The sequence below is a fragment of the Emydura macquarii genome, unplaced genomic scaffold (assembly GCF_026122565.2).
Source record: "Emydura macquarii macquarii isolate MOO-44397 ecotype Brisbane River unplaced genomic scaffold, CSIRO-AGI_Emac_v2 contig_2481, whole genome shotgun sequence".
Taxonomy (NCBI): Eukaryota; Metazoa; Chordata; order Testudines; family Chelidae; genus Emydura; species Emydura macquarii.
Window position 1 is genome coordinate 407523 of NW_027132618.1, and position 17134 is coordinate 424656.

A 17134-nucleotide genomic window follows, 5' to 3' on the forward strand; every position below is an offset into this window, starting at 1 on the left:
GCAAAAATACTGTAATATTTACTGCAGAATTCTTCCTCCTTGAAGGCTTTCACCTGTCAATCTGGACTTTTCTGGGTAGATCCACAAAACCTGAACACATCAGATTTTATTTTATTCAGAAAAAACAAACTGTCAGAACAATGATTCACAAAAAAGTATCCAGTGAATGAGAAATCACTCTCTTTTTATTTAGAATTCTGGACATAGAAGGCAAAATGAGAAATAATGGAGTTTAGATGCAACAAAGTAGTAGGAAAAACCCTTACTACATCAAGATCAGTTTGGCAATGGTATATATCGCTAAGGAAACAGGTAGAATCACTACCCCACTAGTCATCCCATTAGGGCTGGATGACCAATTGTGTATCATTCAGGGATGTAGGATACTGCCACAGTGCAAGAGAGTGTGGGACTGCATTCACTGCAGGAGAGAAGATTGACAAAACTGTTATAATGTGGTGGCCCTACCATCCCCATTCTCAGGGACTGTTGTTTTTAAATTATATTGGTTTAAACTGGTTTCATAGTTGTCTCTTTCCTTACTGGCATCTGCCCCAGAAGATCTGCATGGCCCCTTTGTTGGGGAGTCAGACGTATAAGGGATAGGAGGAGTGGAGAAGGATGGGAGGTAGGAAGCTGAATGAAAAACTTCCCCAAAATTTGTAATTTGCCTGCATATGAGCATGTGAAAATTTCACACTTTCAGAGTTTGCTTCAAAAAATTGAGCCAATTTTGCTAGAAATTTTTGCAAAAGTCTGGAACCAATTTGAAATTTACAATACAAAGCAAAAATGCATTGTTGCGAATATTTCACCCATCTCTAAGCTAAAGGATTCTTCAATACACAGCGAGAACATATCCACTGGTTAGCAGGTATTTATATATGGCTAACAGTTCATGAAAAAAAAATACAGCAGGAATTTGTCTAGGGCCATCTCCCCTTGTCAGCAGGAATTTGAAAACTTGTTTACCAAACTATCCTGAGCACCAAACAGAGTCTAAGACTTCTTCAGTGGTGGTACCCCATCAGTCTCCCTGAGCTAGTGGCAGCTCCTCAGTGACCCAGGTGCCCTTTATATTTCTCCCCCCCCCTTCCTGCCCCATTTCCCCTTCCCCTCTGCTTCCAGCAGGGCAGGCATGGATGCCCTGGCTCCACTCACTGGGGCATGTGTGGACATCTCCCTGTCCGTCTCAGGGGGAGGCCACACCTCCTCACTACACATCCACAACCTTAAAAATCCAAGGTGTATTTCTCTCCTGGTACCCTGAATCCTAGAATCCTTTGTGCTGCTTCAGACTCCAAATGCTGTAAACGTATAATAATGTGTTGACTATTTTAAGCTGGTTGTGCTAAATTGTGACAAAGAAAGTGCTTAACATTCTGTGATGTGAAGTCTGACAAATTCAGATTTTAAGACCATATACATTAAAATGCCAAAGTTGATATGTCCTTATTGAAAAATTAATAAATTGCATATTCCCCAGAGCCACATATTCAGGAAACCTAGTTATTGCAGCAATTTATGTTCAGAAGTTTATCTTTGCACCTAGAAAGAATAAAATTGTGCCCCTCCCCCCCTTTTTATGAGTGAAAGCTTAGATTCTATAGAAAGTGTCGTAAACCATAGAAAACAATTCTGCAGCCAATTTTAGAGTAAAAATTCCAACATTGGGAGCTATTGCACTATACCCTTGAACTATTTCTAATTACTGCTGTCCAGGCTTGTGGTAGCATTTTCACTTAGTACATTAGCATCTTTGGGCAGTAGGTATCACAGTACTATTTGTTACTATAGTACAGCCGTAATCCTAAAGACATGGAGGCAACATTGACATTTTGAAACTAAGTTTAGTGATAAGAATAGACTCTGGTTTGATAGCTACAGCTGAATGATATATAACTTGGGGTGAAATCTTGGCTTCATTGAAGTCGATGTCAAAATTCCCATTGACTTTTGTGGGGCCAGGAATTCACTCCTGGTGCTTTTTTGCTTCTTAGTTTACAGACAGATGAGGAGAAAGCATTTCCTTCGAATGCAACTCTCAACATTCCATTGAGCGAATTACAAGGAGGCAAACTGTATAATATTTGGGTCCAAGCCAAAAATGACCTAGGCACAGCACATTCGGATCATCTGCAAGTTAACCTTGAGGATTTAGGTAATAAATGATAATTCAGTAATGGCTTTGCAAGCAGATTGTAATATGCAGGAGCTAAAAATTACCCTAACCAACATGATAAAAATCTATGTCTAGATAGATGTGTAGTACTGAAGTTTTCTGAGAACACTGGTGATAAATTACACCCTGCTACCCACTGAGTACTGTTTCACATTAGGGAAATAGCTGCTGATGTACATTTCAATATGCTGTATTATAGCCCTCTCTTTTTTGTTCTTCTGAAGGTGGTCCACAGTATTTTCCATCAATATTCTTTCACTGGTCACTATTCTCTCTTCTTAGTTGGATTTGAGTAAAGTACTTTGACATTCAGGTACACAAATCCCGTGATTGGCAGTACATTTCAATTACAACAACTATCATACTTCCTGTCTATTATTGCCAATGTTAAATTGACTGTGTACGTTAATGAAAATATAAAACTGATTAATAGGAAGTTATCTTTAATGGACAATGAGATTGTATAGCGATTGTTATTTGACAGTGCTTTTTAATAGGTTAAACTGAAAATCAAGCTATATTTTATTCAGGAGAGAACAGCTGTCCTCTAGTAAAGTATATGAAAAAAATCATTATAACAGAGCCTAACAGTGACATATCAGCACCATTTTCCTTCATGGGCTCAGAATAGATTCACCACTCTTGTCTCTCTTCTAGTGATACCTGCTACACCGATTATCACCAATGTTGAAACAACAGACACTTCTGCACTGAGAACCATAATCCACTGGAAAAAACAAACATCAATGACTAATGTTTGTTGTGAAGAGAGATACAAAGTGCTAACAGACCAGACGTGGCATGTGAGGCAACCCTTTCTCAACTACATAACATGGGCCTGCTGCTGCTCCCACTGATGTCAATGGCAAAAATCCCACTACCTTCAGTTAGAGCAGGATTAGGTCCTGCAAGAATGATCATTGGGGCTAAGTTATTGATACCAATTCTCCGGAGTTTTTAATGCAGTCATTTGCTGCATTGGAGTAAGGAGAGGAGAACGTCAGGGAAACAAGGATTTGTGAGCGGTTGCATATCTTACCTATGGAAATAACAGCACTATAATGACAACAATATTTGGGGGGGTTGTTTTTAAAACATTTTTAAATTAATTGGAGATGAAAGTCTTCTGTTTATTCACAGAGAGGTACAGCACAGGCACGTTGGTGCAAACTTCTTTGCACTATCCTACCTATGTGCATCAAACCTAACCTGGAGAGACCACCTCTGAGGGTGGCTTTAGGCTTTTCCACAAAATCTCCTAACAGAAGTCAATTAGTGACCATTGGGATGTTGGTTTTGTGCTATGGACTTGTCCACTCAGACCTGAGCTGAGACCGCCTACTCACTTCAAATAGGCTTTCAAACAGGCATAAGATTAACAATAACATTAGGGTGTTAGTGACTTAGGCCGAATTCAAACAGGTGATTAAGAAGGGATAGGCTCCAATGAAGATATTCAGCAAAACCCACTCACTGTCATGTGCAGAATTCTATTGCTTTGTAACTCAAAATTTACCTTTGCTTAGTATAGTGAAGATATTTCCCAGCGCTATTCCAGTGTAAGAGCTTAGTTTAAATCACTTCCACAGTGACAAACGGAGCTAGAAAAAGCTAAGAGTGGCTGCTAGAGAAGTTATGCCAGTACAACTATTGTGGATTAAATTATAGTATAGTGGTATAATGTCCCACATAGAAAAGCCTTAAGAGATGAGACTGCTTTTGTAGGTCTATGCAACATCAACTGCTTAGGGTTCAAATGTGCCCCGCCCCAATTTGATTGTGCAAAAGGGCAAGGGTGGGTGTGGAGAACCTCCTCCTCCCCTTACACCCTGTCAGAGGGACAGGACACAATCACAACCCCTCCAATTAGGGGAACACTGTTCCCTCCTAACACCCCCAGAGGTGCAAACTCTGCCAGAACAGGTAAGGAGGGTGCACGGCCATGCCCACGCCCATGCCCCCCTCCACATTGGCATGAGAGCTGGCCAAGCACACTGGGGAGCACATGGGCCTAGGCTAAGGTATGGAGCCCACACTCATCCTGCATGCCTCGGAGCTCTGGGAAGGCTGGTGCCTACTCCCTCAGGGCTAGGCCATGTGGGCAGGGATTGTTATAGCATGATGAATAAGTTGCAGTACACATTGTTGAAAGGATGTCTAATTTCATGAGGCTAGTTATTACAGCTTGGAAAGTTATATTGTTTGTCAATTGTAGATTAAAGAATGGGATGTAAACGTAACAAGTGAGCCACACACAGAGTACAGCTTGGAGCCAAACACAGAGTACGAATTTCAAGTGAGGTGCCGATTAATTCCTGCCAAAAGCTACTGGAGTGGATGGAGTACACCTTTTATTTACATCACCCCAGAAGCAGGTGAGTTCATACCTAGGCTTCCAAGGGGATTTCTCCATCTCCTGTTGTGATGCATCACTTTTTCTCATTTTGTAAACTTTGGGTGAGATCACTCCCATCTTTGGGGCAGTTGTTCAAGAGAGTGGAAAGGTTCAGGCTTCCCGCCATCCTGCTATTGGAACAGGTGGGATCAGTGCACTGTCAGGTGTGCTTTACTGGAGCAGCAGATTCCCTGCTCAGTGCATGCCAGCTGGAAGTCTACACATGCCTAACTCCTGCCAGCCCACCAGAGTCCCTTTGGGCCAAGGTGCAAGGAACGGGAAACAGCTGGGCCAACCTCCTGGCGCTCAGTTGCTGAGGAAAATCCTGTCTGTGCACTATGGTGGTGATCAAGAATGCTCCTTACATCTTCTTCCACCTTAATCCAACCAAGAGACCAGGGTTCATCACTCACAGCGTATAATAGGAATGCAGCATTTGATTTTCTACTAAGGCTAAATGTCAAAAATAGTCACTTAAACCATGCCTTGTGGGACAATCTCTCTTGCTGCAAACACTTCCTATTCCTCAGGGCTGGCAGGCTATTGGGGAATAAAGGCAATGGACAGACAAGGTGGATGAGGTAATATCTTGTACTGAACCCACTTCTGTTGATGAAAGAGGCAAGCTTTTGAACTGCACAGAGCTCTTCAGGTCACCTGCAGCTCAAAAGCTTGCCTCTGTCACCAACAGACATTACCTCATCCACTTTGTCTCTCTAACATCCTGTGACCAATATAGCTACAACAGCACTGCAAACATCAGTCCAGGGAGACAGCATATCTAATGGCTAAAAGCAGGAGACCTGGAGTCAGGACTTCATGATTGTGTTCCTGGCTTTGACTTATTTTAACCTCTCTGTGCCTCGGTTTATACACCTTCTAGTTGGTCCAATACTCATCTACCTCATAGGTTCATTATGAGTCTTAACGTACAGACTATATAAAGATCTTCACATGAAAGGCATGGATACGAGCACAGAGTAGCAGTGCTAGTGACTGCCTAGTTTTTCAATCCATGTTGTGAACAGAGTTTCATTTTCAAACTGAGCTAGTAAAATAGTTGTTGTGCCCATTCTGCTCATAATGTACTGGTACGCAGCCTGGCCAATGCACTGCAACGCCTTTCCTTAAATCGCTGCCTCCCGGCAGTGGCACATGCAGGAATGATACAGCAGCGCCATCCATAGCTTGAGCCAATGCCCATGGAGTCAAAGGGAACCTTTCCATTGACTTCATTAGGCTTTGTATCAGGCCCCTAATTAGCATCTCATTACTCGCTATACTTCCATCAAGGGAGGCTATATAAACTGTGGTAGAACTCACACACTTAATAATGGCACTATGCTGCTTGTCTATTTGCAGTGTGCCTCATCTTTGACAGTAAGGGGCTATTTCTGGGTATATCTATCACATCTCTATGTTAACCCATAATTAAGTTGATCAGATTCTTATGTACAGGTGGATTATTCAGTCATTCTATGCACCCTGCTGTCATGCAGAGTGCCACTTGATTCTGAACCAAAGTACAAGTTAAACCCCCCACCCATCCTGCAAACACTTACACTCCAATCACTTCCCACCTGTGAGCAGCCTTAATTACTGGCCTTAATTACTGAGGTTTTCTGTTGGGCAGATGCACTGTTGTACGGCCACTGTGGTAATTAAAGGCCAGCCAAATTAGATTTTGTTCCCAGCCTGACTGAATCATGGACATTACACACTCAGGGCTTTGTTCACCTATGGATAAAAAAAAAGACTGGCATTAATTACCTGCATAAGCAAATGTCCCACAAATTGATGGGAGAATTGAGTTGGCAAGAAGTGGTCTCACTGTGGTGTTTTGCTGGTGACCTCTGCTGGATAATTCTGAGTATAACATTGTCAGTAGCCAGAAAGCTTGCCAGCTGATTCCTCCTTCCATCTGGAGGTGATTTATCACAGGCTGTTATAGGAGCAGATATCTCACTCTTCCCTGAACAGCCCTGATTTGATCCCCACACACTGAGGTGATGGATGCTGGTGGTTGTGAAAAAGCCATTTCCTATGGAGAATGGTCCCTATGTGAAGGGAAGTTGAAAGACATTAATACAGAGCCTCCCACAAAGGCAGGAGAATGTATGTAAATGCTGAAAAATACCTTTCCCCTACACCTATATCATTGGAGGCATTTTTCAGTTGCTTATGTACCACACGAGGGCCCTGGAACTGGGAGCAAGCAAGAGGAACTGGGAATTCCCATGGATGAAAATAAAGTTGATAAAATTGGCATTACGGAAACCTGATGGGACAATTTACATAACTGGAAAGTTACAAAGAACAACAAGGACAAAAAACCCCAAAAAGCAACAATGCTTATAACCTGTTCAGGGTGCACACTCTGTTAAGGACACATTGTCTGTACTAGAGTGATCAATACTCAGAACCACAGGAACTTGAATGCACATGAAATAATGTGCTAGCCAAAACTGGCCAGAAAACAGAATTTCTGACCTGCAGAAAATTTCGAGGTTTTAGAATAAATTTCATCCCAGTTTGGGACAAAAAGAGTAAGATCTTTGAAGTTTTTCATGGGATAGAAGTTCCAAATCCTTCCATTTTGGGAAAAACAAAATGGAATTTTTTGCTTTGTCCACTGCCCACCTGGAAGACTTTTAAAATGTGTACTGTCTCCCTTCCCAGCAGGCAGCTGGTGTACCATCATTCTGATTTTCCAGATGGAAAATTTGAACATTTTTAGCAAAATTGAAGTTTTCCCACAGATTTTTTTTTGGGGGGGGGCGGTGGGGGGAGGGGAGGAGGAAAGCACAAAATCAGAGTAATTCCCTGTTGGAAAATTATCCAGACAGAAAATTCCCAATCAGCTCTAATGTTAACTAACAAACAAACTCCAGGAAGGGGATCTATGACAGAGTACCAAATCAGACCCGAGAATAAGAGGAATTGCTCCTTGAACACCTTTCTGTAATGTGTGGAAAGAAAAAGTCCTATGGGCTGTGTTATACCAGAAGTCAGACTAGATGATCACAAAGGTCCCTTCTGGCCTTAGAATCAATGAGGTAAATATTTTGGACCTTGTTATGGTGGATAAAGTTGAATTAATTACTGGACTGGAAACTGGTGATTACCTAGGGACCAGTAATCATGACCTAATTACATTCAATATAGGCAAATAGAGGCCAGTCCCAACCAGCAATATATATCCTTGGTGCTTCAAAGGCACTAATTTCCCAAAGCTGAGGGGAAATGATTAACAAAATTGATCAGGAAGAAAAATGTGAATAGAGATTGGGAATTCTTTAACAAGTGTTTGAGGGTGTGGCTGGGTCACTATCTCTACAGCACGCCTTTCATGGCCTGAGGTAGCCTGGCAGGCTCCTTCCCCCATCAGTTCCCTCCCTTTCCACAGTCCAAAATACTTAAAGCCCTCCAAATTCTAATGTATTGAGTCTTTACATAGTTTCCAGTGACTCTGTAGACCCAAACCCTTTCCTCTTGCAAAGGATTCCACAGCCCTCTTTCTAGGATTTGTGCTGTGCTTCTCCCGGTCCCTTTAAATTGCCCTTCACTAGTTCAACCCAGGCTGGCAATACAGGCTTTCAGGAAACAACTCAAAACAAAACCTTCATTAGTACCCATGCTTCCGCCAAGGCATTGCCACTGAAGTGCAGTCTTTCTCCACGGCTTGGAGGCCAGGTTACAGCACCAGTCAATAGACAAGCAGTCTTCCCCTCCCCCCAGGGCCTCCTGCAGGATCCTGGCTCCTCTCTATACCTCTTCTTGTTATGAGTGAGGAGGCATCTTATATACTGCCCTGTTTTTCCAGCCCTCGTCTTGACTGGCTGAGAGGGTTTGGGGTGGGGACCCTTGCACCAACACACAGCACCAGGCTCTTAGCCCTCGGCCCTTAAAGAGACAGGTACCTAGATTTCCTCCAACCTTAACTATTACCTTGGGATCACTTCCTCTTTCCCCAACATCTGATCCAGAGCTCCCAGAATGGCATTTCATGGCACTCAGCCCTACTACCTGTAAAAGGGGACAGATTACCCTGTAATATAGGATCAAGAAGCCACGATTTCACAGTCAACAAAGAAGACACCTTTGGATAAAAACCCACCTGGTTCAGTGGCAAAGTGAAATGAAAAATAGAAATAAAAAAGCAACATATAATAAAAGGAAAAAAGAATAAAACAGATAGCAATTGATATGAATTAGAGGTTAAGAAGTGCAGAAAATAGATAAGGGAAGCCTAAGACATCAGGGAAAAATTCATGACTGGCAGGGCTAAGAACAATAAGGAAGATTTTTTTAAAGTATATTAGGAACAGAAAGGAATCATCGCAGGCCCATTACTAGATGGAGGTGGTAAAATTATTAATAATGAAGCAGAAAAGGCAGAAGTCGTTAAAATATTTCTATTCTGTATTTGGGAAGAAGGAGGAGGATGTTCCTAAATCACATTAGGATGATGAAGTACCATCCAGTACATTGTTAACCGAGGAGGATGTTAGACAACATCTACTAGGAATGAACATTTTTAAATCAGCAGGCCTGGGTAACTTGTGCCAAGAATCCTAAAAGAGCAGGTTGAGGAGAGCTCTAGCCCACTAATGTTCATTTTTAATAAATCTTGGAGTACTGGGGAAATTCTAGAAGACTGAAAGAGTGTTAATGTGCCAATATTCAAAAAGGGCAAGCAGGATGAGCTGGTTAGCCTGATATCAATCCCAGGACAAATAAAGGAAAAACTGATACAGAATTCAATTAATAAAACTAAAGGCTAGGAATATAAATAATTCCAGTCAACATGGTTTTATGTAAAATAGGATTTATCAAACAAATCTGATTTCATTCTTTGACGAGATTATAAGTTTGGTTGATAAAGATAACTGCATAGATGTAATATATTTAGAATCTTGTAAGGCATCTGACTTAGTACTGCACGACAGTCTGATTAAAAGTTAGCACTATATGATATAAACAGAGCACATATTAAGTGAATTAAGAGCTGATGAACTGACAGATCTCAAAAAGTGGTTATCAACAGGAATTATCATTGACTGGGGGTGTTTCTGCAGGTACTAGGCATGATGCTATTCTACATTTTCACAATGATCAGGAAGTAAATATAAAATCACTGCTGAGAAAATGAGTGGATGACAGAAAGATTGGTGGAACAGACAGTCAATGACAAGGAAGACAGGGCAGTAATACAGAGCAATCTGGATTTCTTGGTAAACTGGGCCCGGTGATGGGGTCCACTCATAGCTACTGGAGCCTTCTCCTTGCCATCCTGGGGATTAGCTTTGCCAGGTGTTGCACCCTCCTCTGGTGGTGTCTTCACCCAACTTGTCTTGCCCTGCTGTCCCTCTCACTCTTCCTCTTTGTGACTCAGCCCTCCAGCTGGGTCACCATACATCTTTCCCCCTTCTGAGGTATCAAAGTTTCTCTTGGCAAATGGTCTTAGGCAGTATTCCTGCTCACTGCCTCCCCGGTGCCACTTTGTCAGTAGCTGGTAGGGGGACCCAGGCCCACCCTGTATGCCAGGTCCCGGCTCAGGGGCCCAAGATTTGACCTACCCCATATTTTGCTGTTCTTTCCCTTGAGCTTTACCTACCTCTCTGGCTTTCCCACTTCTCTGGGCTTGTCGAGCCACACTCCTCATCCCCCAGAGTAACTAGACTACTTGCCTTTTGCCTCCAGCTCCCTTCTCCCAGGAAGCAACTGGAGACTTCTCCCCTGCAGCCCTCTTCTGCTGTCTGCTCCCTGGCTTTATGGACGTTCTGCCTATTCCTGCCCAGCTCAGACTATTCCCAGTCAATCCCCTTCTCCCTGCCTCCTCCCCCAGGTGTAGCCTGTGGAGTTAATTGACCTGCCTGGCCATCAAAACGCCTTTAAGTCCTGTGGGGGGTAGACACCCCATCACAGGCCCATTCAAATAAAATGCATTTTAATGAAGCCAAATGCAAAGTTACACATCTAGGCACAAGGAATGTAGACCTCGCCTACCGAATGGGGGACTGTATCTTGGAAAGCAGTGACTCTGAGAAGGATTTAGGGGACAAGCAACTAAACATGAGCTCCCTGTGTGATGACATGGCAATAAGGGCTAATGTGAATCCTGGATAAAAAGAGTATGGAGGCAATTTTATCTCTGTATATGGCATTGGTGAGACCAGTACTGGACTACTGTGTACAGTTCTGGTGTCCACATTTTAACAAGTATGTTGAAAAATCAGAGAGGATACAGAAAAGAGACACAGAAAGGATGCAAGGGATGGAGAATCTCAAACTGTTTAGCTAACCAAAAAGGGTGAGAGGTGACTTCATTACACTCTACAAGCACTTTGTGATGGCAACATGCTTTAATGAGGCAAAATACCCAATACTAAAGGGCTCTTTAATTTAGTGGAGAAAGGCAGAACAAGAACCAACAGCCAGAAGCTGAAGCCAGACAAATTCAAATTAGAAATTAGGGACAAATTTTTAACTATGATGGTGATTAATCACTAGAACAAACTACCAAGGGAATTCTCCATCTTTTGGTGTCTTCAGATCAAGACTGTATGTCTTTCTGAAAGATATGCTTTAGTCAAACATAAGTTAGGCTTTAGTCAGACACAAGAAATTGGGCAAGTTATCTCAGTGTAATGGTAAATGGGTGAAATATGGCCTTTGATACCCAGGAGGTCAGTCTGATCTAATGGTTCCTTTTGACCTTCAACTCTATGAATGATCCATTGGTTGGGGGCCCATCACAAAGAATCTATAAGTGCCAAACAATAAAACCAAACCACAAGACTTCCATTGAAAAGTCAATCACATCAGATGCACTGATGTTTGTATAGGCACTAATATAGTCCAGAGGAAAACCTAGGATTCTCAAAGCAACTACCTACCAATGGAAGAGGACAATTTCCAACTCATACAGAACAAATAAGTGGCAGTAGGGGCGCGGGGTAGACAGTACAAAAAGCCACACAAACGAGGGAGTGGACTCCAGTGGGTCACAGTTACACTTGCATGGTGTCCTAAAGGCACTCAGAGACATGCTGTGGTGAGTTTTCTGTGGGGAGAAGTACTCAATGGCAGAGGGCCTTCAGCTGGGAAAGCCCAAACCCACCGCCTGGTCCTGATTGAACCTAGGCAAGCCTGACTTGGCTGACTGTAACTGCCAGCCAGTGACAAAAGAAGAGAGAGGGGATTCTTCCTCAAAGGCTTATCTTATGAAGAGATTAAGAAACTAATAACAGAGTATTCATAATGCTAACCATTAGCAATAACAACATTACTGATCTGGGTTGTTTCCTCTGGTGTAGGCAGAGCTATGTACCAGCAGGTCTCTGAGGCCAGGCATAATCAGTAAACTCCCTGCTGTCTTAAAGGAGCTAAATGAAAAGCAACTCAGTTCTTATTTATTATTAAAAACTTATCTGCCAGAGCCAGTGTCTCAGAATCCCCCCAAAGGGGTGGTTTGAAAATAGATGCTTACACCATTTCATTTGGTTTTAATATGAACTATGTTTCATACCAAACCATGTCCATTACCTTGTTAATTTAAATATTAATACCAGAACTCTCCTATTCAGTTACTGTACTTCTTTTGAATGCAGCACCTTCTACAATCCCCGATGTGTGGAGGTTTATGGGTCCAGCTTACACGAATGGTAGCCGAGAAGTGACGGTCTTGATAAAGGTAGTGCCATTTTCTTTTTCAAGCCACCTGGGATTCTAAAAAAACTATTTATTATTAATTATTTGTATTCCTGTAGCATCTAGGAGCCCCAGTCATAGGCCAGGACACTGTTGCGCTTGGTGCTGTACAAACACTGAACAAAAGGATGATCCCTGTCCTGAAGAGTTTACAAGTCTAAATAGACAAAACAGACACAGAGCGGGGGAAGGGGTAGAATACATCGTCAGGGTGAATACTGTGAAGAAGGCAACAAACAGCATGTTAATACCACTACTTTCCTGGCAGGGGGATATCAGTTAAGTAGACGGGAGAGGGGACACAGATGGGGAAGGGAGATGGGAGAAGGTAAGAGGAGTGATTCTGGGATGAAGAGACCATGGGTATGTCTACACAGCCAACTGGCTCAGGCTGCGGGGCTGTTTCGTTGCAACGTAGACGTGCAGGGTCCTAGGGCCCGGGCCGCAGCCCGATTCCGCAGCCCAAGCCCCATGAGCCCACGTCAGCTGGCATCAGGGGTTTTAACAACTGCTGGACCAGTTTGTACAGTGGGGGTGCTGAGAGCCTTCGAACCAAACCATCAACCTTGTATAGAATGGAAACCGCTACAAGCCAGGGGGCGGGGCAGCAACCCCAGCACCGCTAGTTCCAGCATCTCTGACTGACATGGGCCAGCCACGGGTGTCTAATTGCGGTGTAGGCACGCCCTGGGAGGAAGGGAGAGGGGGATGGTTGGAGCAAGCAGCCAATCAGCGCAGGGCAAAGTAAGTCCAGTCAAAACTGTAGACAGTTCTCCAAAAGGACAAGGGTCCCTGCTTTGGCTGCCTTTGCCTCTCTGGCTGGCTGCTCTTTGCAGTTTTCTCCCAAGCCCACATGGTGGTCTGGGGAGGAGAGACACCCCCTGGATCCTGGTACCCCCTTAGTGGAGTGGTGGGGTGTCTCCCCTACACAATTCTGGGCCCACAGAGGAGGGGAGGGAAGAGATTTTATTTTTGTGACTCTAGTGCCCAGCAGAATTAGGGCTCAGCTGGTAGCGCGCCACATCTTGGTTATGTGGGAGCTCAAAGAAAAATGAAAAGTGCTGTTTTCCTTGTATAAGCTGTAACCCACCCATCCGTTCAAGGGAAGAAAGAGCACAAAGAAGATAACATGCCTGCAAAAAGTTAAGACAAAATTTGTTTGTGCCTATTCCTTTACAGAAATTGTTCTGGGGTATTCTGCTTGCTAAGCTGATGAGCCCCACTCTAGTCCCTTCAGATTCTCCATCAATTCACACTCCCCTTGGCTCAGTCACAATGTCATGAGGAGCACTGTGCATGGGGATGGTGTGAATTGAAGAACGTAATCCTCAGTGGCAGTGAATAACACCCTGTTACATAAAGCCATTTATTTTCAATTGTTTTCAGCCTCTCGCTCCAAAAGATGCCAAAGGAAGAATTCTGGGATACACTGTGTTCCATGAAAACCAGGGAGAAATGGTTAACTTATGCAATACATCAGAAACCAAATGCAAAGTCCTGGTTTCCCCAGCAATGCATACCATCCATGTGACTGCATATAATTCAAAGGGGAGTTCCATGCCAGCCAGTATAACAGTGACCCAAGAGCACAGTAATTTTCATGGTAAGATTATGCAAACATCATTAACTTTAACTGAAATCCGGTTTTGTCAGCACTGGAAAAAACAATCTTCTGTATATTACTTTATAGTGGAGAAAACCCTCTTGAAATTCTGCCCCCCCTCCCCTTTTTCTAAATGAACTTAGCGCTCTCCAGAAGACACCAGACTGTGCCTTGGAGACAAATAAGCAGCCACATATTTCAAATGGTCCTCCCTGACAATTTTCAACAATAGGTTTAAAAATAAGTTTTGGGCTGTCTGCATTGGCTGGTACCAGCTGACACAACTATGCTGCTTAATCAGGTCTTGAAAACAGTTTCAGAACGTGGGCATTTTCGCTAGGTATACAGGGCCTTAGTGAAAGTAACCCCTTTCATTTCCAATAAAGGGACAGTTTCATCTTTACATCTAGTAAAAAAAAAACAAACAAACCAGATACAACAACAACAACAACAACAGGGAATTAGAAGTAGTTTCAGGGTCTACATCTGCCTCAGATTTCCCAACCCAATGACTGTGGTTTTCTACAACCACATTTTCCTGTTTTCTAAAATGTTTCTTGCACTCAGCAATGGGGGAAAGTCCCACAAAAATGGCAAGTGAAAGGGATTATAGTGAAAATGACTAAATAGAAAGTTCATTAGATAAATAAAGTGGAAAAATCAGATTGTTCCCAAGTCTCTCTCAGTTAGAAGAATCATAGGTGTTTCTTGTAAAACTAACAGATACAGATTTTCACACAGAAAAGGTGTGATAAACTTAACAGGGTGACTTTAATATATAAAATGGTCCATGTCTGTAAAATCTCTCTCTCGCTCTCATTTCAAGATCAGTTCTTAAACTATTTCCGAGCATAGGTAGTTTCTCTGTGCAGAATGGCCCATTTAAAGTCTTCCTATGACTGAAAGGATCAGGTGCACTTAGTCATATCACTCCTATCTCTGTTTGCAGATTTCCTTTCCCCCATCAACATGCAGATTAGACAGGATGACCAGAGAGGAATCTCTGTCAAATGGGAACTGCCTAAATACATTGGAAGATCAGTTCTGTGGTTCATAGTTGAATGGATTTCTGCAGCTCACCGTAATCAGCAACATGACTTTTTATGGAAGAAAGTCCCCAGCAAGGATACATTTACATATATACAGGGTAAGATATGGTAACTGTCTTTTTGCTATCTACTTTGTGTATAGTGCTGTTGATGTACACATGGCTTTGCAGATCAAAATACAACAAAAGAAAAAGAGTGAGTGAATTTAAATTGAGCCCCAGCGCTCTGGTACTTTTAACAGTACAAATAGGGCAAAGGAAAGCATGTGGTTGGTTGTAGCAGATAGGTAGGAGGGAAAAGTTACATGATCTGAAAGAGGCTGGGGCAGGGAACATTGTTAAAATTAATTGGGAGGCTGTTCTAAATGTAGGATACACTACAAAAGAAGGGACCAAGTCACAAAGAGGGAGAAGACAAAAGAGCAGTAAGACATGAAATTGGCTAGATTATAGGAAGTAGTGAGATCATACACGGAAAGGAAAGAGTGGTGCAGATGGAAATGTATCTATAAAGAATGAAAGGATAGAAGAGGAGGCAGTAATACTAGGCAGCAATTGTTTTCTGTGGTTATTAGTGCTGAATCTTCCTCAAATTCTAGAGGACAAAACCTGCAGGCTTTATTCAGACAGAATTCCCACTAAGATGGAGAGTTCAACAAAGTAAGGATTGTGAAGTGTACCCTATTATGGTGACTGCAGTATTGTTGTAGCCATCTTGATCCCAGGATATTAGCGACACAAGGTGGGTGAAGTAATATCTGTTATTGGACCTACTTCTGTTGGTGAAAGAGACAAGTTTCAGAAGAGCTCTGTGTAGCTCAAAAGCTTGTCTCTTTCACCAACTTCTGTTGGCCCAATAAAAGATATCACCTCACCCACCTTCTCTCTCCATTATGTTGAATGTAGATCTCTTCAGAAAAGTGTTCCTGGTCTCCACGTTTCCATGTGACCACTGGCATTTGTTCTCCGCTAAAATCAGTTGGTATGGTCTTGGTGAATTGCACATAGTGAGATCTGTTTGATGAGCAGTGTAGCAATTTAGCTTAGTATGAGATGCCAGTGAACCATATTAGTTGGAAAAAAGATACTATACTGATACATTATGAGGAAAATGTGAGAAACCAAATTCAAGTGAAAACTGGTAGCTGCATTCATCACAATAAAGAAGATTGTATAATAAAAAGAAAATGAACACATTTTTGTAATCACCTTCTCATTAGATGTCATGTTACACCACAATTAATGTGTAAATGAATATGAAACTCAAATCCCTTCCATAAGTATTAATGAATAGAGTCTTTTCAGGGCACGTACAGTGCAGAAAACAGAGCCTCACTGTAATTGACACACAATTAATTCTTCCATCTGACAATCCATACATCACCATGGAGATTATAAAATTTGCTACAGCACATATGCACTAATTGTGCTAAATCTTCAGCAATGCAGGTTCAGGAGTTTTGGGACTCTAGTTATTATTACTGGTAAAAAGTTTGACATCCAAATTCTCTCACAACTCGGTCTTCTCCAATTTTATGTATAAGACCAGATCTGTCATACGTAAGTTAGTTATATGCAGTCTGTATTAAACTGCAAATTTTCTTCTGAAGTTTTTAATAATACATCTTTTTTCTAGGCATTTTTTAAAACCACCAGTCACGCTGGTGTCAAGGTATCCATAGGGCTTTTCATCTTCAAAGCACTTTACAGAGGTTAACTAATTAATCTTCACTGCAATGTTAATGAGTGCTTTTCCTTTGAAGATGGGGAAACAGAGAGAGGTTAAGTTCAGGGATACTCAGAAAATTTCTGTTTAGACAGTTTTTTGATGGAAAATTGGGTTTTCAACTAAACAGAATGTTTTCTGAAAAGTCCCTGGTTTCCAAGAAAATGTTATTTTTGTCAGTAATATATAAATACATAAATAATTAAAAACCTGAAAATGTTAATGTTTCAGCCAAAACCCCAAAATATTTAGCTTTGGCCATGCTGCTGCAGTGCCTCATGTCCCCATCGTCCTTTATGGGCCAGGCTTCCCAGCCAGCCTACATCTTCCCATGATGCATGGTGCCACGGACTCCCATGATGCATTGCTTCCCCTCTCTAAAAGGAGAGCCCAGGGTGTATCATTGAGTAGTTGAATTTTCCCTACAAATAAACCTGAAATTTTCCACACCTACAAAATAAAAAGTT

At 42.2% G+C, this 17134-nt stretch overlaps 1 protein-coding gene across 1 annotated transcript in view; it reads left to right on the top strand.

The window, feature by feature from the left end:
• IL23R (interleukin 23 receptor) overlaps positions 1–17134 on the top strand; it is a 35011-nt gene that overhangs the window by 5979 nt on the left and 11898 nt on the right. The window contains exons 4-9 of the mRNA XM_067563330.1: positions 2001–2161; positions 2840–2985; positions 4398–4557; positions 12191–12273; positions 13677–13893; positions 14843–15040. Coding sequence (XP_067419431.1) covers positions 2001–2161; positions 2840–2985; positions 4398–4557; positions 12191–12273; positions 13677–13893; positions 14843–15040 — 965 coding nt within the window. The remainder of the gene's footprint in view (positions 1–2000; positions 2162–2839; positions 2986–4397; positions 4558–12190; positions 12274–13676; positions 13894–14842; positions 15041–17134) is intronic.